General features: G+C 48.7%; 1 protein-coding gene across 10 annotated transcripts in view; it reads right to left on the bottom strand.

Moving 5' to 3' along the window:
• Positions 1-2785: 2785 nt before the first annotated feature.
• The window catches only part of SYCE1L (synaptonemal complex central element protein 1 like), a 30050-nt gene continuing 5778 nt past the window's right edge, over positions 2786-27057 (bottom strand). The window contains exons 2-12 of one of the 10 annotated variants that reach the window (XR_009730689.1): positions 26655-26717; positions 24940-24999; positions 24676-24750; positions 24065-24112; positions 23763-23817; positions 22516-22599; positions 22194-22257; positions 21292-21361; positions 21107-21194; positions 9363-9516; positions 2786-3846 (exon numbers count right to left, since the gene is read on the bottom strand). Coding sequence is in view for 8 of the 10 variants with exons in the window: in XM_061386808.1 (XP_061242792.1) it covers positions 20749-20774; positions 20922-21006; positions 21107-21361; positions 22194-22257; positions 22516-22599; positions 23763-23817; positions 24065-24112; positions 24676-24750; positions 24940-24999; positions 26655-26717 (815 nt within the window). In the remaining 2 variants the exon portion in view is untranslated. Of the gene's footprint in view, positions 3847-9362; positions 9517-20629; positions 20775-20921; positions 21007-21106; positions 21362-22193; positions 22258-22515; positions 22600-23762; positions 23818-24064; positions 24113-24675; positions 24751-24939; positions 25000-26654; positions 26718-27057 lie in introns of those variants that run through there. The other 9 variants (XM_061386813.1, XM_061386814.1, XR_009730688.1 and 6 more) reach the window with 9 other exon arrangements.

Genomic DNA, 27057 nt, shown 5'->3' with positions numbered 1-27057 from the left:
GTGAAAAAGTGAGGGGAGGGAGGAGAGAGGCAGGCAATGTCTGGAAGCAGAGAGCAAGTCTTGCATCACTCAGGGCCACTGCTTCACAAAAAGACACAGCTGGTGGCCCAGCCAGTGGCCACCTCTGGACTGTGTCCAGCATCAGAGGACAAGAGGGGCCACAGACCCCCAGCTCCCGCTCATCTCCTGTCTCACTGGTCAAAGTCCGGCCCAGTAGGATCTGACTCCTCAGTGCCAGCTGGTGTTCCCTGAGCATTTCAGACGTTCCAGGTGAAGCCACAGGGCACACTCTGGACCACAGCACTGCATTTGTGCCCAGAAGTGACAGGAGGAATCAGCCTCAGGGGCTCCATCGTGGCGGGGGGTGGGGGGGTGGGGGTGAGACCGCCTGCTGGAACTTCCATGTCTCCATCCAGCAGTGACATGGGGGTCCTTCCAGATGCCAGCACTCACCCTAGGGGGCAGGAGGAGGACAAGAGCACCTTCGCTGTTAGATGATGGGCAGGGGCCATGGTGTGGAGGGGGCGGCAAAGGCTGGGACGCTCTCATAAATAAGGAGCCAAGAGCCCAAGACGCAGTGAAGGCAAGAGAAACATGACTCACACACGTTTAACCTGGGAAAACTCTGACAACAAGATAAAACATCCTGAAGACAATAAATTCTTCCAAAAAGGGAAATAGAAATCTGCAGTGCCCCTGAGTGTATGTGACTGCAATATACAGCCACCTGCCCTCCCAACAGAGTAAGCAGAATACAATCACAATATTTAATAAAGGGAATCCTCAAACCAATTGCCTGTAGCTGATGTGAGCTTAGAGAAGAAACAGTGAAAATTAAATTCATCTACCCCGAGGTTAGTATGGGTGCTCAGTTGTGTCCGACTCTTTGTGACCCCATGGACTGTAGCCCACCAGGCTCCACTGTTCATGGAAATCCCCAGGCAAGAATACTGGAGTGGGTTGCCATTTCCTCCTCCAGGGGAGCTTCCTCACCCAGGAATTGAACCCACATCTCCTATGTATCCTGCGTTGGCAGGTGGATTCTTTACTATTGAACCACCTGGGAAGCCCTGAGATTAAGGATTAATTTAAGATGTCCAAGACAAAATATAAAGAGGACATAAGACATTTTGAATGGCTGTGAAAAGTTATTTTGAGGGGAAAGGTTACTATTACCTTTGATGAATAAACATAGTCCTATAATAGGGAAAGAACATTTATTCAAGAGAAAACCATGCTAAATTGAGACATCACAATGTTTTCAACTGTTTAACTCCATAAAAAATACTGACATTAATATTTTATGATGTATTTGTTTTAAAAGGACTTATGATTTCTCACAAAGCACGTCTATGTGTTCGTTTGAGCTGTGAATGAATTGGGTCCCGGGGCACCTGGAGTCTTGCCAGACTACCATGATCAGAAGCGGTCCTGAAGCATGCTGATAAGAGCACATTAAAGCTGATCCATGTGGGACATGCGAGTATCGGATCCTAGACCCCCTCCCCTCTCTAGGTCTGCAATCCCTGTAGCTCACAGCGCAGGAACGAGTCCCGTTTTTGTGCTCAACTGTCTCAGATGCGGGAGGTGCCCCGGCCACCTCCATCCCCCTGACGGCCCAGGGTGGGCCCTGCTCTCACCCCTCACAGGAGCCTTCTCCAAACCACACCTCTCACTGGTGAAGCACTTCCAGAGACAAGGCTGCAGTCAGTCCGTCCAGAGAAGCCGTAGGTCTGCTCAATCCCCAGCCAGGGGCCTGAACAGACTAGTGACTGACTTCAGCTGCAACAGGACGTCATGGAAACCCCAGTGGACTTGGCATTCAAGATGCGGTTTCAATGCTGAGTCAGCAATGTTCAGCCCTGTGATGTCAGGGAAGTCGTTTTATCCAAGCATCAGTTACCTTACTCAGGGAATTCTAACATTCAGTTAGAACACAGAGACGACTGTTGTAACAGAACTCTAAACAGAAGGGTAAGCAAGGAAGAAATGACTTCCCCTGTGCCTGTGGGAGACTCCGGAGACACCATGCCTGACCCACCCACGTCACAGAGCTCAGGCTCCGCCTTGTTCTCCCACCAGTGAGGACACGGCCACATCCTCAATGTAAAAAGTGAAGTGAAGTGAAACTCGCTCAGTCATGTCTGACTCTTTGCAACCCAATGGACTGTACAGCCCACGGAATTCTCCAGGCCAGAATACTGGAGTGGTTATCCTTTCCCTTCTCCAGGGGATCTTCCCAACCCAGGATTGAACCCAGGTCTCTTGCATTGCAAGCAATCTCTTGTAAGCAGATTCTTTACCAGCTGAGCTATCAGGGAAGCCTGATACGAAGGCAAACACCAATTCAGGCCTAAACTTATTGTTCTACTGATTATTTAAGACCAAGAGCTAGAAAACCACCCAGAATCTGTTTTGGTTCAATCTTTTAGAGTGATTTTTTTTTTTTTTTTTTTACATTTTAAAGTATGGAAGGAAGGAAATGAGGGAGGGAGAACAAAAATATGAAAACAAGAAAGAAAACGTGCCAGAGGCAGACTACGTGTGACTGCAAAGCCTTAAGTATTTACCAGTATGACTTCTGCAAGAAATGTTTCTGAACCTGATGGAGAGCATTTAACAATGCAAATGAAACTGAGAGGCCTCCTCACTGGCTGTCACCCCCAGGGGATGGAAACAGCCTCCTTCCTTGTCATCGTGGCCCCTTGAGCTTCTAAGCCAGGGATGACGACGACCCACTGTGCTTGTAAGGCGAATGTGGAGAAAAAGAGAGCAAGCCAGGCAGTCAGGCAGAGAAAGATTTATTACAGGAAGAGAGAAAGAAACTGACTGGCTTTAGAGAGAAACCAGCGCTCTCCTTTTACAGCCAACCCTTCTTATACCCTATTAATGGGGAATTGAGCCCTGGAGGGGGGGGCCTCAGTTTATCTTCAGCCTGCAGCTGGGGTCTTGTGGTCACATAGTCGAAGGGGTCTCACGGTCGGGTGGTCACATAGTCTTGAGAAACTGGCACCAGCAGAGAAAAACAGGATATCGCCTTAAAGAAGAAACAGGATGCCCACCAGGGCCAGGTGGCCGCTGTGACTTCATCCCTTGTTTGTCGGGTCGCCACAATGGGCCATATTTTAACTATAGCTATGAGCCCCTCGTGAACCCTAACATTCCAGCCTTTTTGATATAGGCTAAGGGCCAAAGGTCAGTCATCTGTATCTGCTTCACACTAGTCTGGGGTGACATCATGGGGTAAGATAAGAAAAGGCTGGAACATGGGTTAAAGGAAGTCTGAGTGGAGTCAAAGCTTTTGATAATTGGAGCAAGTTAGAAGTAGCTCATGTGCGGGGAGCTGCCTGTGAGAACGGGGTCCTTTATCTAAAGGACACAGCTCTGGGAGCTGCCTCAGTCCTTGAGGGTTTGCTTGCAAACATAGCTCTCTGTCCCGCCACCCCAGAGATTAGGCGATTATTTACTGCAGACACCTGGAGTTCTGGGCAAACTTCTCACGCACAGGGAAATGTTATCTGGTGTAAGAAATAATAACAGGGTGCCATTCCCATGCTCTCAAGATTTCTTGTGACTTTTTGTAAGATGTATAGGTCAACCAAGAAAAAATGTTAACTGTCTTGTCTTTCTCACGCTCTCCTGTATAAATATAAGATGCCGAATAAAGTCGTGGTCAGACTGCTTCCCTTTGTGGAGACATGTCTGATCCTCTCAACCCCATCTTTGCTGTAGTATTCTTTCTCAGCTGCGTCGTGCACATTCTCGGGACCTGATCGATTTTGCTGGCTGGCTCCGGCACTCATGAACAGTCTGGTTGGTGAAGGCTTGTAGGCAATCCTGGAGAAGCTTTGAAAACATGCATTAGACAGGGGCCGAAAGTTAGAATGAGGGTTAATATGAGCAGGGAGCCCAGTAAAGGTAGGACCCATGGCATCCAATCCCAATTGCTTAACCAGTTTTCCCATGAATTACTGAAATGTTGACACTTTCTTGAGGCCCTATTTGTCAGATTCTTTGCTGCCTCCTTTACAACACCCAATTTACCGGTGTAGAAACAGCAGTCTTCGTCTAGAAAAAGACAGAGGCCTCCTTTTTCTGTTGTGAGAAGGTCTAACCCTCTTCTGTTTTGAAGGACCACAGCTGCCAGGGAATCTAGTTGGCCCTGGAGAGTGATAAGGCCAGCAGCTACTTCCAGGCGTTCAGTAAGAACCTTAGAGAGACTCAGTTCAGTTCAGTCACTCAGTTGTGTCCGACTCTTTGAGACCCCATGAACCGCAGCACACCAGGCCTCCCCGTCCATCACCAACTCCCACAGTTTACTCAAACTCATGTTCATTGAGTCGGTGATGCCATTCAACCATCTCATCCTCTATCGTCCCCTTCTCCTCCTGCCCTCAATCTTTCCCAGCATCAGGGTCTTTTCAAATGAGTCAGCTCTTCACATCAGGTGGCCAAAGTATTAGAGTTTCAGCTTTGACTTCAGTCCTTCCAGTGAATATTCAGGACTGATCTCCTTTAGGATGGACTGGTTGGATCTCCTTGCAGTCAAGGGACTCTCAAGAGTCTTCCCCAACACCACGGAGAGTAGTTTAAAAAGGTCACGAGTCCTGAGTCCCTGTTCCAATCCCTGCTGAGCTTATCAATAAGGGAATGAATTGAATTGCTCATTTGGGTGGGTTGTGGATTAGTGGGATAGGGAGAGTATGGTTGTTAGGAGCAACAGAGGTATCTGGGGCTAGATATACCAGGGTGCATGTCCCAGTCCAGTTAGTGGGAAGACTAATTGTGGTGTATGTGCTGGTTCCACATAAGAAAAATATTCCAGGAGTAAGGAGGCAGCAACGGGAATCAATAGCAAACAAGAGTCTCTCTTGGTATTTGTTAGCTGACCCCCAAACCGGGCTGGTGTCTTCAGAGGCTGAAGGAAACCTTCCTGAGAAAGCAATTGAAGGTCCTCTAGCTCCCAAGACACATTAAATAGCGCAACCCAAAGGAAAGATGTGAGGTGTGATTACAGAGGTACCACGGCATAGAGCCTAGATGTGGCTGTGAGTTATTTAGAGAGTCGTGTCTAGAAAAACAGAAGGGAACCTTTTGCTGTAAGCAGACATCAGAGGTAGGAGGTCCTCCCATAGCTGGTTGATATGGATGGAAGTGAGGTCAGCAAGAAGGGAGGACAACATTTTATCAGGATTGTTGATCTGATCTAGTGAATATAAATAGCACATACAGGACAAAAAGAGGGGTTCTCCCCTGTAGGTGTGATAGAGGGAAGTGTTTATGTGGTTCCACTGATCTGTGGAGACAGGTAGGGCCGATCCACGTGGCGAGGAGATGGACAAACAGATCCAACAATCACTAGACAGGGTTGGATTTGAGGTATTGAGTAAACGGTAGGTTAAGTTTTAAAAAGGTAAGTTAAATCTGGGTAGAGTGAGAATTAGGTAGGGTGTGATGGATGTATAGAAGAAAGGAAAATGAGATCAGTACCACAATGTGGTGGCTCGTATTTAAGGGGAGTAAATGAGGAGGATAAGGACCCAGGTGTGAAAGTAAATTTGGACAGGTGTAAAGTCTATTAAGTCTCCCTGTAACCATAGGTCAGTAATAAAATCAAGAGATGTGAAAAGATCAGTGATTATGAGATTTTGTGAAAAAGTGAGGTTTTGTGATATTACATGTAGAAAAGTGGGCAATGAGTTCATTTAAATTTACAGTAAAAGAAGACCCCAAAGGATGGAAACCATAAAGAAATAAATGAAACAAAAGAGGAATTTCTTAACAGGAGTCCACTCAAGGTGGATACAGAATAAAGTCCTATTCCAAACAAGGTGAGTAAAGGGAGTCCCTGTCCAACCAGTAACCAATACATCTAATCGTCCCTTTTACTTATCAATATTGGTTATTTTTGGCTGTTCCACTTCTTCAGGGATTTGATCCAGTCGGAGCCTGTCGGGGCCCGGGATCGTGCTGGAGTAGCAAGGGACGTCCGAATGGGGAGTAATTTTTGGTGGAGATGGAGAGTCTCCTGGGCCCACTTTAACCTGGAGATATGAAACCAAGGATGACCTGCCAGTTTAGGGGCTGCCGGTATGGTTAAAATGACCTCAAAAGGGCCGGTCCACCGAGGCTGTAAATCTTTATGGTGTAAGGTCTGAAGTAAAACTCGATCCCCAGGAATGAGTGTTAAGTCAGTAGGATTTGTTTGAGGAGGCTTTGGGAGACAGCAATTTGCATGTTGTCTCATGAGGTGTCTAATAAGGATAAGGGAGGGGAGACAACCTCCCATTAAGGGACTTGTAGTAGGAAATTGACCTAAGAGAAAAGGGCGTCCACACATGAGCTCAAAAGGACTAGAAAGACAGAGCCTGTGGAGTGGCCCTAATGCGAGCCAAAGCCACAGGAAGGCATTCAGCCCATGGCTTCTGTAGTTCAAGAGAAAGTTCAGTCAGTTGCGTTGTGAGAATTGAATTTGCCTTTTCTATTTGCCCTGAGGATTGAGGTCTATGAGGACTATGTAGCCTCCAGGTTATGCCAAGAGATTGGGCTACTTGTTGAGTGATTTGTGAGACAAAAGCCGGTCCATTGTCAGACTGGAGAGAAAGCACGAGGCCAAAGCGAGGGATGATTTCTCGAATAAGAACTTGTGTTACCTCTGAGGCAGTTTCTGACCTTGTAGGAAAAGCTTCAACCCACCCCAAGAAGGTATCCACTTTAGTGATAACTTTAGTATGAGTTTTATTTTATGTGTAGGAGGCATGTGAGTGAAGTCGATTTGCTAGTCTTTTCCCTCTATGTGACCTTGTGCCTAATGTGTGCGGAACGTGGGAATGGGCTTGGAGCTCCCTGGGGTGAGACAGAGGAACGCACAGTAGTGAATGGTTTGCTGTAGGAGTGAAAGGAGGTTAGGATAAGTGATAAGAGGTCTTAAAATGTGGTAGAGAGGTTTAGTGCCTATACATAAAGCTCAATGAATGTCTGTAAGAATTTCTATGGCAGCGGCCTTGCTTTTGCAACCAGTCTCCTTAAAGTTGGGCTCCCTCTGTAATAACTATGTCTTTTCCTCGGGGTGATAGAGAGGATTTATGTTAGGGATTACTATGAGCTGATGAGCAGGTGTTCGGAGTGAGGCTTGCTTTGCCTCCCTGTCAGCAGCATTGTTACGCCGTGAGATGAGGTCTGATGCCACTTGGTGACCTCAACAATGTATGATGCCAGCTTTGGTTGGCATATTGGCTACCTTTAGGAGTTGAAGTATAAGTTGGGCTTTTAGTTATGAGGGGTCCTTTTGTAGAAAGGAGCCCTTGTTCTTTCCGGATGGCTGCATGTGAGTGTATGGTGTGAAAGGTATATTTAGAGTCAGTGTATATATTTATTCATTTGTTAGCTGCAAGTGTAAGTGCCCTGGTTAGTGAATAAGTTCTGCCTTTTGGGAGGAGGTTCCTGCAGGGAGAGGTTGAGATTCAATAACCTCAGTGTCAGAAACAATTGCATATCCAGCTACTTTTTCCTTTTGGGATTGTATAGGAGCTACCATCAATATACCAAGTAAGATCAGGGTTATTTAAAGGGACTGAGGAGATATGGGAGAAATGAGGTATCAAGACTTTCTAACGTCTCATTACAAGTGTGAGTTGGAGGCTCAGAAGAATTAGGGATAAGGGTGGTGGGGTTAAGAGTAGGGCAGCGTTCAGAAGAGAACTCGGGTGATTCTAGGAGGGTGATGTGGAGTAGTTGGATACAAGAAGGGGATAGAAGAGCCATGGTCTTGTGTGAGAGTAAGTGGGAAAATGACCCACTTACTAAGAGTAAGAGAGTAAATGACCGTGGGTATCCCAAAAGTAAGTTTTTTGCTTTCTTGAGCAAGAAGCGCAGCTGCAGGCAGAGCACGCAGGCAGGCTGGCCATCCTTGTGTGTGGTGGTATCCAGTTGTTTTGACAGATAAGCCATGGGGCCAAAGGAAAGGTCCTGCACCTGTCCTAAGACTCCTAGGGCAACTTTATGTCTCTCAGTAGTATGGAGTATAAAAGGGCGAGAGAGATCAGGCAGTGTTAAAGCTGGGGCCGAGAAGATAGCTTGTTTTAGAGCATTAAAGGCTGATCGGATGTTTGACTTAGGCTCAAGAAGTCCAAAAGATCCCCCGGGTAGCCTGGTATAGGAGTTGTGCTAGGAGGGCAAAATTGGGGATCCAGAGGTGTAGATACCCAGCCAAGCCCCAGATGGACAGATCTCTCTTTTTGATACAGGGAGTGGTAGGGCAGATATAAGGGACTTTCTATCAGTAGTTATATGTCTCTTTGTTGGTGTCAGGAGAACTCCAACACATAGGTGTTGGAGGTGACTCAAAAAGGGAAAGTTGAACCTTAATAGAAGATACGCAATGCCCTGATCAACTAGGAAGTTGAGGAGTTGTATGTTGATGAGAGTTTAAGAGGGGCTACAACGGAGGAGATCATCTACATATTGGAGGATAGAGCTTGGGGCAAGATTGAGGGAGGTTAACTCTGAGGCCAGGGCTTGGCCAAAGAAATGAGGACCATCACGAAACCCTTGGGGAAGGACAGAACGTGTTAATTGTTGGGAGAGATGAGGGTCTGGATCTGTTCAGGTAAAAGCAAAAAGATCTTGAGAGTCTGGGTGTAAAGGGAGGGCAAAAAATGCATCCTTGAGGTCCAGGACAGTGAAATAGGCAGTAGGAGGAGAAATAAGGGCAAGAAGAGTACAGGGATTTGGGACTACCAGTGAGTGGGGACTACTGGGTCAGCGGGGACGACGGCAGCATTAATGTCTCAGGTCTTGACCCAGGCCGTAGGAGCCATTTGGCTTTTCAACAGGTAGGATAGGCGTGTTATAAGGAAAGTGAGTAGGGCACAAGAGATCCTGACGCAGCAGCTTAGAGTTGATGAGTTTAAACCCCTGTTAATGTATCTGGGAAACAGGGTATTAAAGTTGATTGGGAAACTTTGTTGAGTCTTTTAGATGAATATAAACAGAATATGGCGGGAGGGGTGATCAGTTTCCCAGACTATACAGCTTACAGAGGAGGAGGATAATGAGGGGGGCTAGGACATAGTAGGTTCGAGAAGCAGTAGCCAGGCCAGGTCAGGAAAAAGATTTGGAATAGAGAGGAAAGCCTTGAATTTGGAGAGTAGATCCCTTCCAAGGATTGGAGTGGGGCATTCTGGGAGTGTGAGGAAAGAATGAGAGAACGGGGTATTCTGAAGTGTGCAGAGGCTCAGTAATCTGTGGTATAGACACCAAACCATCAACCCCCACAACAGAGATCTCAGACTAGTTTTTCCAGAATAAGCAGGCATGGCAGAATAGGTGGCCGTGTAGATAAAAAAAAGAGATCAGCTTACCTGCCACTGTGAGTTACCCTGGGCTCTGTAGAGATGAGGAGAGTTGGGGCCTGGGGCCCTGGGCACCTTCAGCCTTTGGTGGCAAGTCTCAGGGGTCTCGGCAGAGCTGGGTCTGAGGACTTCTGCTCAGGACAAGGAGGAGATGTCCGGATCCCTAGAGGAGGATTAGGGCAGTCTACCTTCCAGTGTCCCTTTATGCCACAGTAAGGACATGGACCTGAAGGGGCCCAGTGCCCTTCTTTACTGCACTTATAACAGGGCTTAGATGATTTCTTTTCTCTCCCAGAGGATTGAGGTTTGGAGCCGTGCAGGGCAGTGGTTATTTCTCTCTTCAAGCCTTTTCTAGTTTTGCCTGTTCTTCCCAGTTATTGAAAACTTTAAAAACCAAATTTAAAAGATCTCATTGAGAGGTTTGAGGGCCTTCCTCTGCCTTTTTTAGCTTTTTTTTGAATGTCTGGGGACTGGGAAATAAAATGGGTATTAAGGACAATAGTACCCTCTGCTGAAGTTGGATCTAATTTTGTATGTTTTTGTAGGGCTTCTGTTAATCTAGCTAGAAATTCTGCTGGATTTTCATCTGGTCTTTTGAGTTATTTCTCTGAGTTTATCAAAGTTAATAGCTTTATGTCCTGCTTTTTGCTGCTGCTGCTAAGTCGCTTCAGTCGTGTCTGACTCTGTGTGACCCGGTAGATGGCAGCCCACCAGGCTCCCCCATCCCTGGGATTCTCCAGGCAAGAACACTGGAGTGGGTTGCCATTTCCTTCTCTATGCATGAAAGTGAAAAGTGAAAGTGAAGTCCTGCTTTTTGGAGGCCTGCAATAAGGTTATTAAGGTTGATTGGGAAACTTTGTTGAGTCTTTTAGATGAATATAAACGTGATTATGGGCTGTTCTCCCTGGACGCCCTGCCTGGAATTCCCAATTAGGGTCGTCCCTGGGAACGGCAGCTGAGCCTACAGGCTTAGTATCATCAGTTTGATATATTTCATCGACTTGAGCCTGAGCGGCATGCCAGACTCCTCCTCCTTTTTCTGGGAGGAGGGCAGAGGAGAGTATAATGTAAATATCATGCCAGGTCAAGTCATAAGACTGGGTGAGGTATTTAAATTCTTTTAAATAAGTGTCAGGGTCAGAGGAAAAAGAGCCAAGACATTTTTCGATTTGAGATAAATCAGAGAGGGAGAATGGGACGTGTACCCGAACAATGCCTTCTGTACCAGCCATCTCTCCTAAGGGAAGGAGGGGAGTGGGGAGGGATCGGGGTCCTGTTTCTTTAAGGCTGTTCTCAGCCGGGTATGAGGAGGGGGTTTAAGGAGGTCAGATGGGGACTTGAGACTCGGTAGTAGGGGGTGGGGGGAGGAAGGTGGGGGTGGAATGTAAGGTGGAGGTTGTGGGACCGGCTCTGCTATAATAGGATGAGGGGCGATTGGAGGTGCACTGTGGTCAGAAGGGTCAAAAGACGAGGAAAAATCCAAACAGGGATCAGAAGATATAGTAGTAGGGGGATGTGGTCCAGAATGGGCTGAACGTATCTGAGAAGTAGAACACTGAGTACAGAGAGAGGGCCAGAGAGCCGAGAGCAAAGAAAGCCTGGGCAGAAGGGACCTCTGACCACTCGCCATTGTGGCGGCAATCGGGGGCTCAGTTTTCTGGCCACTGGGACCTCACATCCAGTCGATATTGTGGCCAGAACGTGTTGGAGTAATAAGTGAGTCCCTTTGGGCTTACTTCTTGAAAAGCCAAGGTATTTTGGTTTTGGAGAAGGCAGCCTAAAGGGGTAGATTTTGCAGGTTAGACTGAGAATTTCCAGTTCTAGTTGAATAGGGAGGGAAGGCAAACAAGGGTGAGTGAAAAAACCAGAAAGGCCCGAGAAAAAAGGCGTCCCGTTCTCACGGCCTTCTCGTCAGCGACAGGGTTCACTGTGAAATGGGCGCCCCCTATTCCAAAGTGAGACCAGGGCCCAAGGGCCGAGGGTGCCCTCCTCCTAGCGCTAGGGCTTCAAAAACCAGACGAGAAAGAGGATCCGAGAGAGCAGGAATTCACTCACCCCTGCAGCCCATGAAATGAGAGCCGGTGTGTGGACGTCAATCCAGCCAGGCAAGTGGAGAGTCCCATCCCGGGGGCTCCGCCCACTTTCTCGTGAGGTCCAAGGGAGGGAATTCCCCAAGGTGGGCTCAGGAGAGGAGCCCCCCTAGCCGCGGTGGGTCTTCCCTCCCGGGTTTCAGCCCCAGAAACGGAAGGCGAGCGCGGAGAAAAAGAGAGCAAGCCAGGCAGTCAGGCAGAGAAAGATTTATTACAGGAAGAGAGAAAGAAACTGACTGGCTTTAGAGAGAAACCAGCGCTCTCCTTTTACAGCCAACCCTTCTTATTAATGGGGAATTGAGCCCTGGAGGGAGGGGGGCCTCAGTTTATCTTTAGCCTGCAGCTGGGGTCTTGTGGTCACATAGTCGAAGGGGTCTCACGGTCGGGTGGTCACATAGTCTTGAGAAACTGGCACCAGCAGAGAAAAACAGGATATCGCCTTAAAGAAGAAACAGGATGCCCACCAGGGCCAGGTGGCCGCTGTGACTTCATCCCTTGTTTGTCGGGTCGCCACAATGGGCCATATTTTAACTATAGCTATGAGCCCCTCGTGAACCCTAACAGTACAGAACCCCTCTCAGGATCTGAACCTCTTTCACCAGGAAGCACCCAGTGGCGCTCAGCTGAGAAGCACAAGGATACTCAACCTCCCTGGGACTATCTGGGCCACCGTCCGAACCTCCCCACCCAAGAAGGCCCCGCCCCACGTGCGTCTCTATGGTTACAGGCCCCGCCCCCCAATCAGAAGGCTGGATTCCAGGCAGCCTTGGATCATTGACTCGGGCTAGAATTCTCCCTACTGCAAGGGCGGAACCTCATTGTGGTTGCCACATGTACCCCTTTTATTTACACTATTATTTTGAGAGTTTAATGAGATCATGGATATATATAAAATCTATAGTGTTAAGAAGTACTCTGTAAAAAGTTACAAGTGGTATTAGTTCTGAAGTTATCCTTACTGACCTCTGCTCTTCCTCAAATTCGCGTATCTGACTGTCTGATAACACACAGCTCCTTTCCTAGCTCAGAATCCAGGATGGAGGTCCCTCTCTGACCCTGCTTTGGTTTCGTAACTTCTTCCACATCCCCCTGAAGACCTCATTACACCTAGACACAGGATGGGGTCTGAGACGGTGAGAAATACACAACCCCCTCATGGTCTGTCTAGCAAGTTCACTATTTACTGAATAATCCCTCCTTAGGAAACGAGAAATCAAGGTCTTCCATCCTTCCTTCCCTCTCCCTATTCCTTCTTCTCCCTCTCCCCTTTCCTCTTTTTTTCTTTCCTTCTATTTATTTCACTAACACATTAAGCAAGTGTATAAAAAACAAAGCCAGCCATCTAGGGTTCTGCAACAGGGAGTTAGCTCGCACCTAGAGTTGGCTCCCAGGCACTGCTGCCCTGGCCAGAACGTGAGAATTAAAATTCATTTTTATGACATACATCTTCTGCCCACCCTATCTATTCAGAAGCTACTCCTAAATTTTCTAAGGAAAATGAGAAGGCAAATGAAACAGATTCTCACTCCCAGTGGAACCCAGCCTTATGTGCACAGGAGCAGAAGAATCTTTGCAGCTTCTTTCAACAGAAAGAGTTACAACAGTTGATTTGAGCTTCTTTTTAACTGAAAGCAGTATTTTCGGTATTGACGGTTAACAAGAACTGACTTCAGGTGCAGACATAAAGCAAAACCAACCAGCTGTATTTCTTGCAAAGTCGGCTGAAGCACTGGGAACCCACACGCACGTAGAGGACGTGGAAACCAAACTTGGATCTGCCATTTCAAAGCCCGGGGTGTCACCTCCACCCCATGTTTTCAACAAAGATATAAACAGTGCCCCGAGCCTTTGTTAAAAACAAGACATCAGGCCCAGAACAGAGTCGCTTATCCTAAGTCCCGCGTCACCAAACTGAGACTGTTTCAGCTTTCCCAGAGACAGCATCTTCAGTAAGTCCACCAGAAACCCCCTGACCAGCACCAGTCAGGGTATCTGCATGACTGGCCCCTGCTAGCCTCTAAACCAGGGGTCCCCAGCCCCCAGGCCTGGGGCCAGTACCAGTCCACGGTCTGTTAGGAGCTGGGCCACCCCGTGGGAGGTGAGCGGCTCCCCATCGCTGGCCTTACCGCCTGAACCACCAACGCCCCTCCCTACCATCCATGGAAAAACCGCCTTCCACAAAACCAGTCCCCGGAGCCAAAAAAGCTGGGGACTGCTGCCCTAAAGGAAATAATTGTGCAATAACCAACTAGCTTTTTTTGACTAATAAAACTCCCCAGTTCCTGCTCCTTTCTGTCTATAAAAGTCTTTCATTTTGTACAGCTTCTCAGAGTTTCTTTCCACCTACTTGACTGGATACTGCCTGATTGAAATCAATTTTTGCTCAAACTCTAAAGGTTTTACAATGCCCCAAATGTCCCCTCTCCCGAAAGCCACCAGGCGCCCAGAGCAACCCGGGCCGGTATCTGCTGTTCTCTCGCTGTCCCTGGAGGTGCTGGGTGAGTCCACTTGGTCCTGGATCCCCAGCTTTTGCTTCCTGAGCTTCCAGGCCATCTGAGCATTTCTTTTTCTGCTCTGGGTCAGGAAACCTGCTAGAGGCTGCCGGCTCTGATGCAGGAAGGAGAGTGTCTGGCATCAGAGTGGATCTGACTTAGGGTGGGGCTGAGGTCTCAGGTGAATACAATTGTGTTTTACAGCTGAAATAGCAGGTTAAACCTATCAAACATAATCCATGGGGAACTTTTTAACTTAGGGAGGCCTGGCGTGCTGCGATTCATGGGGTCGAAAAGAGTCGGACACGACTGAGCGACTGATCTGATCTGATCTGAAGCTTATCCCTTTACAAGATGCCCTGAAGCAGCGGTCCCCAACCTTTTTGGCATCAGGCACTGGTTTCATGGAAGACAGTTTTTCCACTGATGAGGGAGGAGGGGGATGGTTTGGGGATGATGCAGTCGGATTACATTTATTGTGCACTTTATTTCTATCCACTCACAGTTGAATCCCAGAACCAAATTAATGACTGAGTTTGCAAAGAAAAGGGCAATGTAAAATTTTACCTCCCTCACTTGACTAGGCACCACAGATAGAGACCTGGGAAAGCTGACCCTGGTAACAATTTCCACCCTTTGGTGGCTTCTGCTAATTTTCCCAAGTTCCCTTCTGCAGTTTCTGGAGAGAAGGAAGAGGAATTTTTCTTCTACCCTTTACACTGAGTCCTTGGCTCACTCGTTCTCTAGGGTAGGGGTCCCCAACCTACAGGATCTCTTGCCCAATGATCTGGACACTTGGGTTGTTTCCACATCTTGGATATTGTGAATAACACTGCAGTGAACATACAGGTGCATAGATTCTTTCTAGTCAGGGTTTCATTTTCTTCAGATAAATACCTGGAGGTGGAGTTGCTGGATCATAAGGTAGTTCTATTTTTAACTTTTTTTAAGGACGCTCCACTGTTTCCACAGTGGCTGCACAGATGCACATTCTCACCAATACTTCTTTTCCTTTTATGACAGCCATTCTGACAGTTGTGAGATCATAGCTCATTGTGGTTTTCATTTATATGTTCCTAGTGATTCGGAATGTTGAGCATCATTTCATGTGCCTGTTGGCCATGTGAATGGCTTTGAAAAAAATGTCTGTTCAGATGTTCTGTCCGTTTTTTAGTTGGATTGTTATTGAGTTCTATGAGCTCTTTATTTTGGATATTAACCCCTTACTGGATATGTGATCTACAATGTCTTCTGCCATTCATTAGGTTGCCTTTTTACTTTGTTGGTGGTTTCCTTCACAGTGCAGAAGTTCTTTGGCTTAATGAAGTTGCATTCATTTATGTTTGTTGTTGTCGTGGTTGTCACTGCCTTTGGAGTCAGATCCAAAAAAACATCACAAAGAGCAATGTCAAACACCTTACTGCCTATGTTGTCTTCTAGGAGTTTCACAGTTTCTGGTATTGCATTCAAATCCTTAATCCATTTTGAGTTAGCTTTTGTGTATGGTATGAAATAGTGGTCCAGTTTTCCTAACACAATTTATTAAAGAGACTGTCCCTTCCCCACTGTATATTCTTGGCATAAATTGACTATATATGCTTGGGTCTATCTCTGAGCTCTTTATTCATTTCACTGATTTATATGTCTGTTTTTATGCCAGTGCCATGATTACTATAGCTTTGTAGTACAGTTTGAAATCAGAAAGTATAATGCGTTCAGCATCATTCCTCTTTCTCAATACTGCTTTGGCTCAATATCTCAATATTTAGGATATTTTGCGGTTCCATACAGATTTTAGTATTATGTGTTCTAAATATTTCTGTGAAAATGCCACTGAGATTTCAATGAGGATTGCATTGAATCTGTAGATCATTTTGAGTAACATGGACATTTTTACAATATTATTTTTTCCAATCCATTGTGTCTTCTTCAATTTCTTTCATCAATGTCTCACAGTTCTCAGTGTATGGATCTTTTGCCACCTGCCTTGGTTAAATCTATTCCTATGCATTTTCTTCTTTCTGATGCAATTATAAGCAAGGTTATTTTCTTGATTTCTCAAATAGTTTGTTGATAGTATTTAAGAACATAACAGGTTTTGTACATTGGTTTTGCTTAACCCTGCACCTTTACTAAATATGTGTATTAGTTCTAATGGTTTTCTGGTAGAGTCTTTAGGGTTTTCCATATACAAAATCATGTTGTCCACAATAATAGTTTTACCTCTTCCTTTTCAATTTCATTGCTTTTTATTTTTTCTTCCTGACTAATTGCTCTAGCCAAGATTTTCAATACTGTGTTGAATAAAATTGCCTAGAGTGGGCATCCTTGTCTTGTTCCTGATCTTAAAGGAAAAGCTTGCAGCTTTTTACCACTGAGTATAATTTTAGCTCTTGTCTTGTCATATATGGACTTTACTATATTGAGGTACATTCAATCTATACCCACTCTGTTGAGAATTTTTATCATAAATGGATGTTGAAATTTATCAAATGCTTTTTCTGTGTCTATTGAAATGATCATGATTTTTATCCTTCATTTTGTTAGTACTTATTGGTTGTTGAACCTTTCTCTCCAAGAATAGCTTTTGCTTTTCTTGTTTGTCTGATTTTGTGTCCTGAGACCTTAGCTTTGGAACAGTCAAGTTGGGGGCCCCAAGATGTGACCAGAAAGAAATGCAGGGTAGAAATGCAGAAAGAAACGCCAGTGGCAACTAAAGTTCTACCGATTGTTGCCAGCTTTCAAGGCAAATGTCTACATCTATCTCTCAGCTGTGTTTTGGGAATGGTTTCGGTCTTGGGAGAGTAGTATCTTTTGCACTCTCCTTAGGAATATCTTTTGGAGCTGAAGGGGAGTGGATTTTGCCACCCCAAAATATGCCAGTTACATATCAGGATTATTTTTTTTAGCTAAAGGCAACCAAGAACTCAGTAGATTCAGGAAAAGCTCTTTACCTTCCCTTCCACTGCCTAATTTACATCGGAAAGAAGGCCTGTACCCGAAAGAAAAGTATTATCAAAGATAGCATTTTGAAACAGGAGGGAAAGGGCTGGGCACAACTTTCAAAAGAATGACAAAGCTGGTGAGGATACAACATAAACTGTTCAGAACCAGTGAGGTACAAGACGGTGGGAGATGTGACTTTCAGTGGACTTTGCACCTCATTATGTGTTCATTCAGAGAAGGCAAAGGCACCCCACTCCAGTACTCTTGCCTGGAAAATCCCATGGGCAGAGGAGCCTGGTGGGCTGCAGTCCATGGGGTCGCTAAGAGTCAGACATGACTCAGCAACTTCACTTTCACTTTTCACTTTCATGCATTGGAGAAGGAAATGGCAGCCCACTCCAGTGTTCTTGCCTGGAGAATCCTAGGGACTGCAGAGCCTGGTGGGCTGCCGTCTATGGGATCGAATGGAGTCGGACATGACTGAAGCGACTTAGCAGCAGCAGCAGCATGTGTTCATTGTAAATATTAGCATATGCTGAATGATACAGCCACAGGTCCCATGACCATTCAGAGGCCGATCATAAAAAGCCAGAGTGGAGGCCCAATTCCTGGAAATCCCCATCCCTTCCCCCAAATTGTTGGAATAATCCTCCCACTTATTAGCCTATGAAATTACCCAGGCCACAGAAACTAACCACCCGTATTTCGGGGCCACTCTCGACCTTTGAGATAGACTACATTCTGTCTGTGGAATGTGTATCTCTCTAAATAAATTCATTTCTTATCTATCACTTTGCCTCTCACTGAATTCTTTCTGCGATGAGACATGAAGAACTCAAGCTTGTCTTAAGACTGGTGTGGGATTTCAATTGAAAGACAGTGGGTTTGAGTCCTAGCCTGTGGGTTCAAGACCTAATCTGAGTTTTGGCTGGGTCTGCAGGGAGGCCTGGCATGCTGTGATTCATGGGGTCGCAAAGAGTCGGACAGGACTGAGCGACTGAACTGAGTTCCATCTGAGATGTGTGGTTTCAGTTTTACCTAAAAAACGTATGTGCTAACCAGGCAATCTTTGTTTCTGCAACATCTCCTCTGCTTTCCTGTGAATTACCTTCTTCCCCTTTGTATCATCAGACCCCTACCCCTCTCCTTAGCTCTGGTGTTACATAGGATGTTGTTACCTGGCTGTCTTTTAAGCCTTCATATCTTTATGGGGCTCCATAAATTTGTTTCTCCTATTACTCTCTCACATCAATTTAATTATTAGGCCAGCCAAAGAACCTAGAAGGGAAGAAGGTGGAAAAATTTCCAGCCCTACACACCCAAGCAACTGTGCAATACTGCCAAGAATATTTGCTTTGTCTCGGCTGAAACCTGACAAGGTATTTGAGAGAATTCTTTTTAAAGAATGGTCAGAAGCTGACCAACTTGGAAGCTGATATTCAGAGCCTGACATGAGTTTTTTTCCCCAAGGCTTTCTCCTTTAAGCTAAAATGAAACCATGTACCCAGAGCAGGGAAAAACCTTCTGAAGCCTTCGTGGAAGGATTACTAAAACATTCCCAAGACACATAGGTCTAAACCTAGGACAAGGGAATCTTCTGACTTCCATCTTAGTTGAAAATCTTCTCCCTGATATACAGAAGCAAACTAAGGATAACGTAGTTGGGTGAGTAGGGCAACTTCCATATCATTCAGGTGGGCCCAATCCTTTGAGGAATTAACAACTGTACTTTTCTTACAAATCTTCACAACATCAGACATGTGCCTCCAGAAATAATTCAAAGCCCACCTATTCTTTTTTACCAAGTCCCAAACATTCCCTGGGAGAGGGAAATGGCAACCCACTCCAGTATCCTTGCCTAGAGAATCCCGTGGACAGAGGAGCCTGGTAGGCTGCTGTCCATGGGGTCGCAGAGTCGGACACGACTGAAGCGACTGAGCATGCATGCATGCATTGGAGAAGGAAATGGCAACACACTCCAGTATTCTTGCCTGGAGAATCTCAGGGACAGAGGAGCCTGGTGGGCTGCCGTCTATGGTCACAGAGTCGGACACGACTGAAGCGACTTAGCAGCAGCAAACATTACCTATTCATCTCAAAAACCTTGCAGATATTTGTAAAACCTCTGAACTTACTAAACAAAAGCCATTTGTGGTGGTACTTGCATTTTTCTCTGTGCCTTTTGAGATGTGAGTTTCCTCCAGTTGGGTCGAGTGAGTCTCCACTTTCAGAGTTCAGTCTGAGAGAGGAAGTCCCACGTGCCAACCTTCTCCTTGTGTATTGCACTGCATTCACATGAGGGGCAATTTCACTTAGCTAAGGGTTCGGGAGATTTTGGAAGGAGGAGTTGACCAAGTTTATAATAAGTTCTGTGCACTTGGTGTCACCATTTTGCAACTATGGTGACTGAGTTTTGTAGACATTAAACACTTTGCCTGAGGTCACTCAGTGACCAGGGGAGCCAGGATTCAAATCTTAGGAGGAAAGGGATGTCAGTGGACTATCTGGGCTGTCCCCATTCGTGTGACGTAGGTGGACTGGGATATAATGACTCGTCATCGTCATAAGTGATCGCCAACATTCACTGACACTTGCTGTGCACCAGGTCTTGTGCTCAGAACAGACTGGAGAGACGAGAGCCATCTGCACTGGCCCCCCAGGGATTCTCTGACATTATCTCCCATCCCTCTTCACCTCCCTCTGTGTCACCACGCTGGCCTCCTCCAGATACTCCCCAAACAGAGCAAACTCAGCTACCCTCCTCCACTCCCCCTACACACTCAGCCTGTGCCCACCCGACCCTGCTGTCCAAGGTACCCTCCCTCATCTGGCCCACTTCCTCACTGAGATCTTCCCCCACCTGCCTTTTAAACTCCAGGGCCTACAGCAGTGCCTGGGGCACAAGCCGATGTTCAGCAAATGCTTATTAAACCCACACGTGCTTGGTAAGTAGCAACTGGGTCCCCGAGGCCACTCTCCTGAGCAGCTGATATCCTTAACGGGCTCTGCGGTCTGGGAAGCCTGGGGAAACGGCAACCCAGATGAGGACACAGCAGGGCAGAGGCCCTGAGATGACAAAGTGCTGGGAGAAGGGTGGAAAATCATCTTTGCGGCTAGAAGCGCACATGAGGATATGAGAGGTGAGGCCTGGGAGGGAGCTGGCGGGGAATGCAGGGGCTCTGCAGGCTGAGATTTTGCTCTGAACCCCAGCAGACTGACAGGACCTGCAGTGGGTTCTTGCCACGCCCCCTTTAGCCCTTGAGGCTTCCCCACGTGGCGTGGTGGTAAAGAATGCAACTGCCAAAGCGAGAGACGCAAAAGACTCCCTGGATCCCTAGTTGAGATCCCCTGGAGAAGGCAACGGCAACCCACTTCAGTACTATTGGGAGAATTTCATGGACAGGAGCCTGGCGGGCTACAGCTCCTGGGTTGCAGAGTCGGACATAACTGAGCACACATCTTAGCCCTTACTGATAAAATTCAGGAATCCGAGATGAGACCAAGGAAATGGAGTGGCCTTGACACTCAAACGGACACTGAGACGTCCCGAGCCCACCAAGGGGCTGGTGGGCGGAGCCCGACCGAGGCCCCGCCCAGGCTGCCTGGCCGCCCCACCCCTTCGGGCGAAAAGAGGAGTGGGGCACTACCCCGGCCCCGACCCCGACCCTCAAAGACCCCAGAGCACAGACTCAGCCCGCAGACGAGAAGCACGGTCCGCAGACGAGAAGCACGGTCCGCAGACGAGAAGCACGGTCCGCAAACGTGGCCTTTATTTCCGGGCGAGCTTGAAGGAAGGTGGGGCCGGGTGGGTCCTACTGGCCTGGGGGTGCCGTCGGGACCAGCTCCATCGGTGGCGCCAGGTCGCCCTCACTGGAGAGCTGGGGGCCGGCCTGCTGGGGTTGGGGGGCGGGCGTCTGGCCTGCTGGGGCGGACCCGGTCCCCACCCCCCGAGGACGCCCTGCGCCCGCAACGCGCGCCTCCCGCAGGGACCCCGGGCCCTCGCTGCCCGCTCTGTCTCGGTGCGCCTGCCGGCCCTCTACCTCTCCAGAGCCGGCCTGGTCCTCTGGAGTGCTCTGGGTCTGGGCGGGGGCCTCCCCCCGGAGTTTCTCCGGCTCCGCCTTCAGCCTGCAGGGAAGGGGCGCTGAGGACCCCCGGGGGCCCGCCCTCCAGGGAGCCAGCGCTGGGGGCAGGCCTCGGCCCTTCCCCACCTCCCCGGCCCTCTCACCTGCAGATCGCCGCCCGAGCGGCGCGGGCCTCGGGCGGCGCAAGCAGCTGCCGCTCCAAGTCCTCCAGCCGGGCCAGCGCCTGCCTCTCTGGGGGCGGGCGAGGCGTCGTGGGCGGCGCCTGGGCTCCCGCCGGCCGCCCCGGCCCCCCCCCCGCCCCCCCCCCCGCCCCGGGCCCAGGTCCCACCTTCGGTGAGCAGCTGCTCCTGGCTGCTCTGCAGGGCACGGATCTCCCAGGCCAGTCGCCGCTTCAGCATCTGCGAAGGGAGAGAGGAGCCCTGTCCCTGCAGCTCTCCTCCTGGTCCCCTCCTCCTCCGCGCCTCTCGGAAAGTCCTTGTCTGAATTAGTGGGTTCATGCCTTCATTCAGCTACCCATTCATTCGGTGTGCAGCTTCTGCTGGGGCCTGGGGGGCTCGGGGAGAGACGCTTTCCACCTCAGTCACTCGCCAGGTCCCCGTGTACCTCTTAAACCTCACCTCTTCCCACTCTTTCATCCTCCAGCCCCACGGTTTGCTCTTCCTCAAGTATACCAGGCAGGTTCCCTCCCAGGGACATTGGCACTCTGACAACTGCATGGCTTCCTTGCTTATTAATCCGTGTCTGTGTTCAGATGACACCTGCTCACAGAGGACTTCCCCACTGGCATTACAGGATCTATTGACTTATTTTCTTGTTTTAGACTCTGGGCATGCCCACCCCGTGCCGCTAACCAGCTTGGGGACAGCAAAGATGGCCCCTCTGGAGGGCCGCTGGACACATCCAGAGACACTGGCTGAATGAAGAGATGGTCTGGCCATGTCTAGGTCAGAGTTCCCACTTGCTACTGCAGGATGAGTACTCGAGGCGAGCAGGAGGGGAGCGAGGTTAGCAAAGACCAGGGCAACAGTCTGGGCACCAGAGGCTGAGTGCGGCAGTGGGGGTTGGTGAGAGGTGGCTGGGTGGACTGAGCTGAGCGGGTGTCAGGAAGAAAGGAGTCAAGGACCACCCCTTGGCGTTGGGCTTGAGCAGGAGGAGGACCCTGGGCCCATCAGCAGACATGCTGGAGCCAGGGGAGGAGGGGCTTCAACAGAGGCGATGATAATGGCTCACGTGGAATTCCCAGAGGTCCTTGTGCGGGCCTATCAAATCCTCCAGCTGTTCTTCCATGGGCAACCTAGGGGCCGACATCCAGGAATAAGCAAGCACAGGGTAGGACTGACACCAAGCCAGACCCAGTCTGGGGCTTCAGATCTGTACCTAGGGCTCCCTCTGCTAGGAGCCCCTTCATGGGTTTTGTCCTCCAAGCCTTGCATCCAACAGCTTGCCTTGCAACAAGCTTGCCTTCCAACAAGCTCTCCCTCAGGCAAGCCCCACTCCCATCCTCTACACCAGCCCACTCCAAGCCCTAGACCCACGGTCACCCCAGGGTTACCCCAGCTTCCTCTGTCCTTGAGTCTCTGTGATCTGACACTTTTGGATAGAAATTTGCTCTGTGTGCTCCACCAACATGTAGTTCCTGGGAAAGGAAAGAAAACCCTCAGTTATAGTCTCTGAATGAGCCACCAAGCCTTCTAGCCGGAGTGGGGCTGGGAGTCTGTTCAGAATCTTTATCATTCTCCTTTTTTTAAATCAAATGTGACCTTATAAGCCTTTCTTGACACTCTCACCCTGTCCATTCTGTCTCCCATCAAACCATGCCTTTCCAAGAAATCCCTGTGAAGGGTACATTGGTTTAGTTTCATACATTCTAAAGTCCAGGGTTGAAGCCTGGATCTGCTATTCCACTATAATCTTATACAAGTTATTCAACCTCTGTGGATCTGTTTCCTTACATGTAAAATGGTGGGACTGTCATTGTGAGGACTGGTTGATAACTGAACACTATCTGCTCCTTGGACAGTGGTAGATGTGGTGTGATTAAGCATATATACACTTTCACTATCTGTCGTCAGGTTTTCCCACATTATTAAAATCTTGATGCCCCAGAGTGTGAGATCTCTGGTCACAAGAATGTGTTAAGCAAAGGTTCAAAGGATGGAGAGATAGATGGAAAATAGGTGATAGGCTGGAGATGATGATGTCTGGTTAGAGAAATGATGAGTGGAAGGATAATGGATGGATGGAGAAATACAGGGAAGACTGACAGATAGCTGGCTGGCTGGATGGCTGAGTAAAGAAATGAATGGCTGCATGGATGACTGGAAACGTGGAGAAGAGAAAGAATGGCTGGATGGATGAAAGACGATTAGATGGAAGGCTGGAGAGATTAATGGCTGTCTGGCTGGCTGGAGAGTTGGATAGTTGGTTGGATGTATGGGAGAGTGGATGGATGGGTCGGTAGATGGATGGGTGTGTAAATGGGTGGCTGGGGGCATACATGAGCAGACAGATAAACAAATGTTTTGGATGGCAGAAGAGCTGGATAGGGGAAGACCTAAAATAATACCAGTGGATGGAATTTAGTATCCACTTGATAAAGAAACTAGCAATGAATGATTAAATGAGTTCATCTGAACACTACCTCTTATCAAAGGTGAGCAGGAGAGGCTCTCATCTAGCCACTCGATTTTATACAAAGGGAAAATGAGTGTGTGTCCAAGATTTCTTTCCCCTAGCTCTTGCCCCCTCCTCCTTCCGGCCTGGAAACGAGGCGGGGAAGAACCAGGCGGGACCTCTTACCTCTGTACCTCCTCCGCCTTCCTCTGGCAGTACAGCTGGAGGGTCCGCAGTGCCTCTGGGGGGAGAGGGACCAGGGCTCTGAGGAGTCAGATGGGGCAGAAGGGGCCTCACAGCACACTGGCCAGGGCACTGATGGGACTTCAGTGTTTACTCCAAGTCAGACGGCAGCTGAGGGGCGGGTCTGAGCAGGGAGGGAAGCACCTCGCCTCTGATCTCAGGGGGATTCCTCTGGCTGCCTGGGAACTTCAGGCTTTTGTAGGGGGACCAGGTAGAATAATGAGGACGAAGGGGCTGGTAAATACCTTGCTTTCTGCTCAAAACCTCCTCTAGGTGCACTTTCTCTCCATTCACTGGAAAACACAGAGGCACTTTGAGTCTCCAGGGGCCTCACCCTATGCCCAGACTGCAACTTCATGCAAAGGGAAGGCCCCAGGTCACACAGAAGGTACAACAACCTCAGGGGAGGGCAGTGTCTTCTTGCTGGCCCTGCACCCATCTCCTGCTAGGGACCATCTTGATCCAGCTTTTTCCCCCTGGGAGCCCACACGCCCTGTAAGAAGGGGTGAAGGACTGCAGGGCTCCCTTGTGTAGCACGTGCACAGTAGAATGTGGAGAGGATGAGAAATGCAAAAGTACACCATGACAAGCAGGAATAAAGGCTGTGAAGAAATAAATCAAACTGGGCGGGGGGGGGGGGCGGTGTGCGAGATGAGGTGGTATTTGGTGTTTAGAGGGGGCCGCCAAGGTAGACCTGTTGGGGTAAAATTTCAGCTGAAAGGTGACTCAAAACAGCGTGAGGTGATGTGGGTTATGTAGGACGAAAGCATCAAAGGTGGAGGGAACAGCCCGTGCAAAGACCCTGAGATCAGCACTGGCCACGAGCTCTCTGCACCCTTCTGCTGTTCGCACTTACAGGAGTCCAGGTCCCTACGCAGGGCCTCCCAAAGAGTTTGGGCTTCTCCCAGTTCCTCGCTGGATTTCTCCTTCGCTGGGCCAGAGAAAGGACGAAGACACAGTGTGAGGCGGCCTCCAGCCTTGCTGTGTTCTCCTGCAGCCCGGGACGCTACACACCCACCTTCAGACAGTCCAGAGGGGCCTGGATCTTACAGGTGATGCAGTGGGGCCTTCCCCAGCCCATGCCCCTCTTGGCCAGTGGATCTTAGATCCTGGAGTTTACCTTGCTGAAGCTCATGAATCCGGTTAATCAGATCTTCAATCTGTGGCTCCAGGCTTCCCTCTGCAGAAGGAAATAGAAGACTGAGCCAGAGACGGCAGGTGCCTGGCTGTCCTGGGCAGAAGGAGCGGGGTGGGTGTTGGCACTGTGTCTCTGCTGCTGTTGATCAGCATTTATGGAGCATGCAAGAGAAACCCTTGCAGGATGTTCTGGGTGGGAAAGATGGACACTGAGCAAAGATTCGTGATGTCAATGCTGGTGGCAGTGGATGCTGCGAAAGGAAATAAAGTGGAACAAGGGGCTGAAGAATCAAAGAAGATGCCTCTTGAGCTATGGAGAGGCCCCAAATGATGTGGAGGAAGGAACCCCGTGATTCTGGGGTGTGGGGCTTAGGGACCGTGGAGAGGGGAACATGCCAGCCAGAAGGACCATGAATGCAAAGCCCCTGCAGTGACTGAGACATATGCCTAAAACATACGGCTAAGGGACCTTGGAGGGCTGGTGTGAGTCTAGTGAGCTGACAGCAGCAGGAGGCAAGGTGGAGACTTGGGGGTGGCAGATGGCTCAGGGCCTTCTGGGCCATGGCAGAGGCTTGTGCACGTAATTCTGAATGAGGTGGGAGACAGTGGACAACTCCTGAAAACCCCCACCGCATGGAAAGCCTGGCAGGGTGGGTTGTGGCTTCTGCATATCTGGACTCTGGTGTTGAAATATGAGGAAGATGCCACTTGCATTTTGACAGCTATCAAATTCTCCAATGACAGGGAGATCACTGCCTCTTTAGGGAGTCACCTCTAACTTCGCACAGTCCAAATTTCAGTGCTCCGAATGCGGAAGCCCTTCTCATCCTCTCTGGCTTCAAGGTTGAAAGCGCAAAATTGAGGGGAAAATCTGCCCAACCTTTGCTGGGTGTCACTACCACCCCAAGACATCCTGAAGTTCAGTTTCTGGATTTTTCGGAGGCCACCAACCCCAGCTCCTGTGACTTCTTGGAGACTGAGTGCTCTCCGAGGTGCTGATTAGGACATGACTCCCTGAGGTCTTTGTTTTTCCGGGGATGGTCAGGGTCACTCTTCATTTTCAATCCCCCAATTCCTCTACCTAATTTTAGCCTAGGCAGCAGCTCCAATGCTGTAGCCACAGAGTCAGGGAAGGGAAGGTTTTATTTGGAACAGACCAGTGGATTGTAGTATTTTAAGCTGCTGATGGACTAGGGGAGAGGGAGATCCAACCTCAAACCCAGCCAGTACTTTGCCCCAGCCCTGACGTAGATACTGGATGCAGGCTGGCTCCCAGTTTCCCATCAACAAGCAAAGCCAGGTGCAAAGCTTCTTGTGTTGCCATCTGCCATTTGTATATAAAAACGGACAAAGAATATACACCCAAAATGGAATTTTTTTTTAAATCTCCAGAAAAATACCAGAAAATTTAAAAATAGTTGCTGCTGGCCTATGGGTCAAGAAAATGGATGGCTGGGGTGTGTGTGTGTGTGTGTGTGTGTGTGTGTGTGTACACATGCATTTGTGTGTTGGGGAGGAGCTTATATGTCTTGAATTTCGAAGCTGTGCTTTTGGTTGAAAGAACTAAACGGTATAAGAGGAAGAAAGTGCAATGGGATAATTCCCCAAGGTTGTGAGTTGAGGGGTCGGGAATTGAACCACATCTTCCTGTCTTAAAACCTCTTTGAGCTAAGCCTCAGACACAAGGAGACACATGACCTTTCTGCAACTTTTTCACCATTTCCAGCAAGTCTTCGGTCTTCTCTGATGACTCGGTCTGACCTGTGGAATGAAAACCAGAATTACAGCATGCAGTGAGAGTGAGAGGGGACTGAGGAAAGGTCCACACTTGTCTGGGAAGGGAGGAAGAAAGTCTCAGCAGGTTCTGAGAACACCCCGGGCTGAGCCAAGGATTGGCCGAGGGGCAGCCCCCAGCCAGAGCAGGGTCCCTACAGGACCCCCGTCTTTTGTCCCGGAGGCCGAGGGAGTACGGTGGGTGAATCAGAACCTGTACTGGTCAGTTCTCCCCAGGAGGTCGCAGGACACCACCCTTAGCAAAATTCAGGGGTGAGAGAAGATGAGGCACTTTTGTTGCTGCTGTTCTCAATCAGTATGAAGTTGC

Source organism: Bos javanicus, chromosome 18 (assembly GCF_032452875.1).
Source record: "Bos javanicus breed banteng chromosome 18, ARS-OSU_banteng_1.0, whole genome shotgun sequence".
Lineage (NCBI taxonomy): Eukaryota > Metazoa > Chordata > Mammalia > Artiodactyla > Bovidae > Bos > Bos javanicus.
The sequence above is the reverse complement of the archived record's forward strand: the minus strand, read 5'-3'. Positions and strand labels throughout refer to the sequence as shown.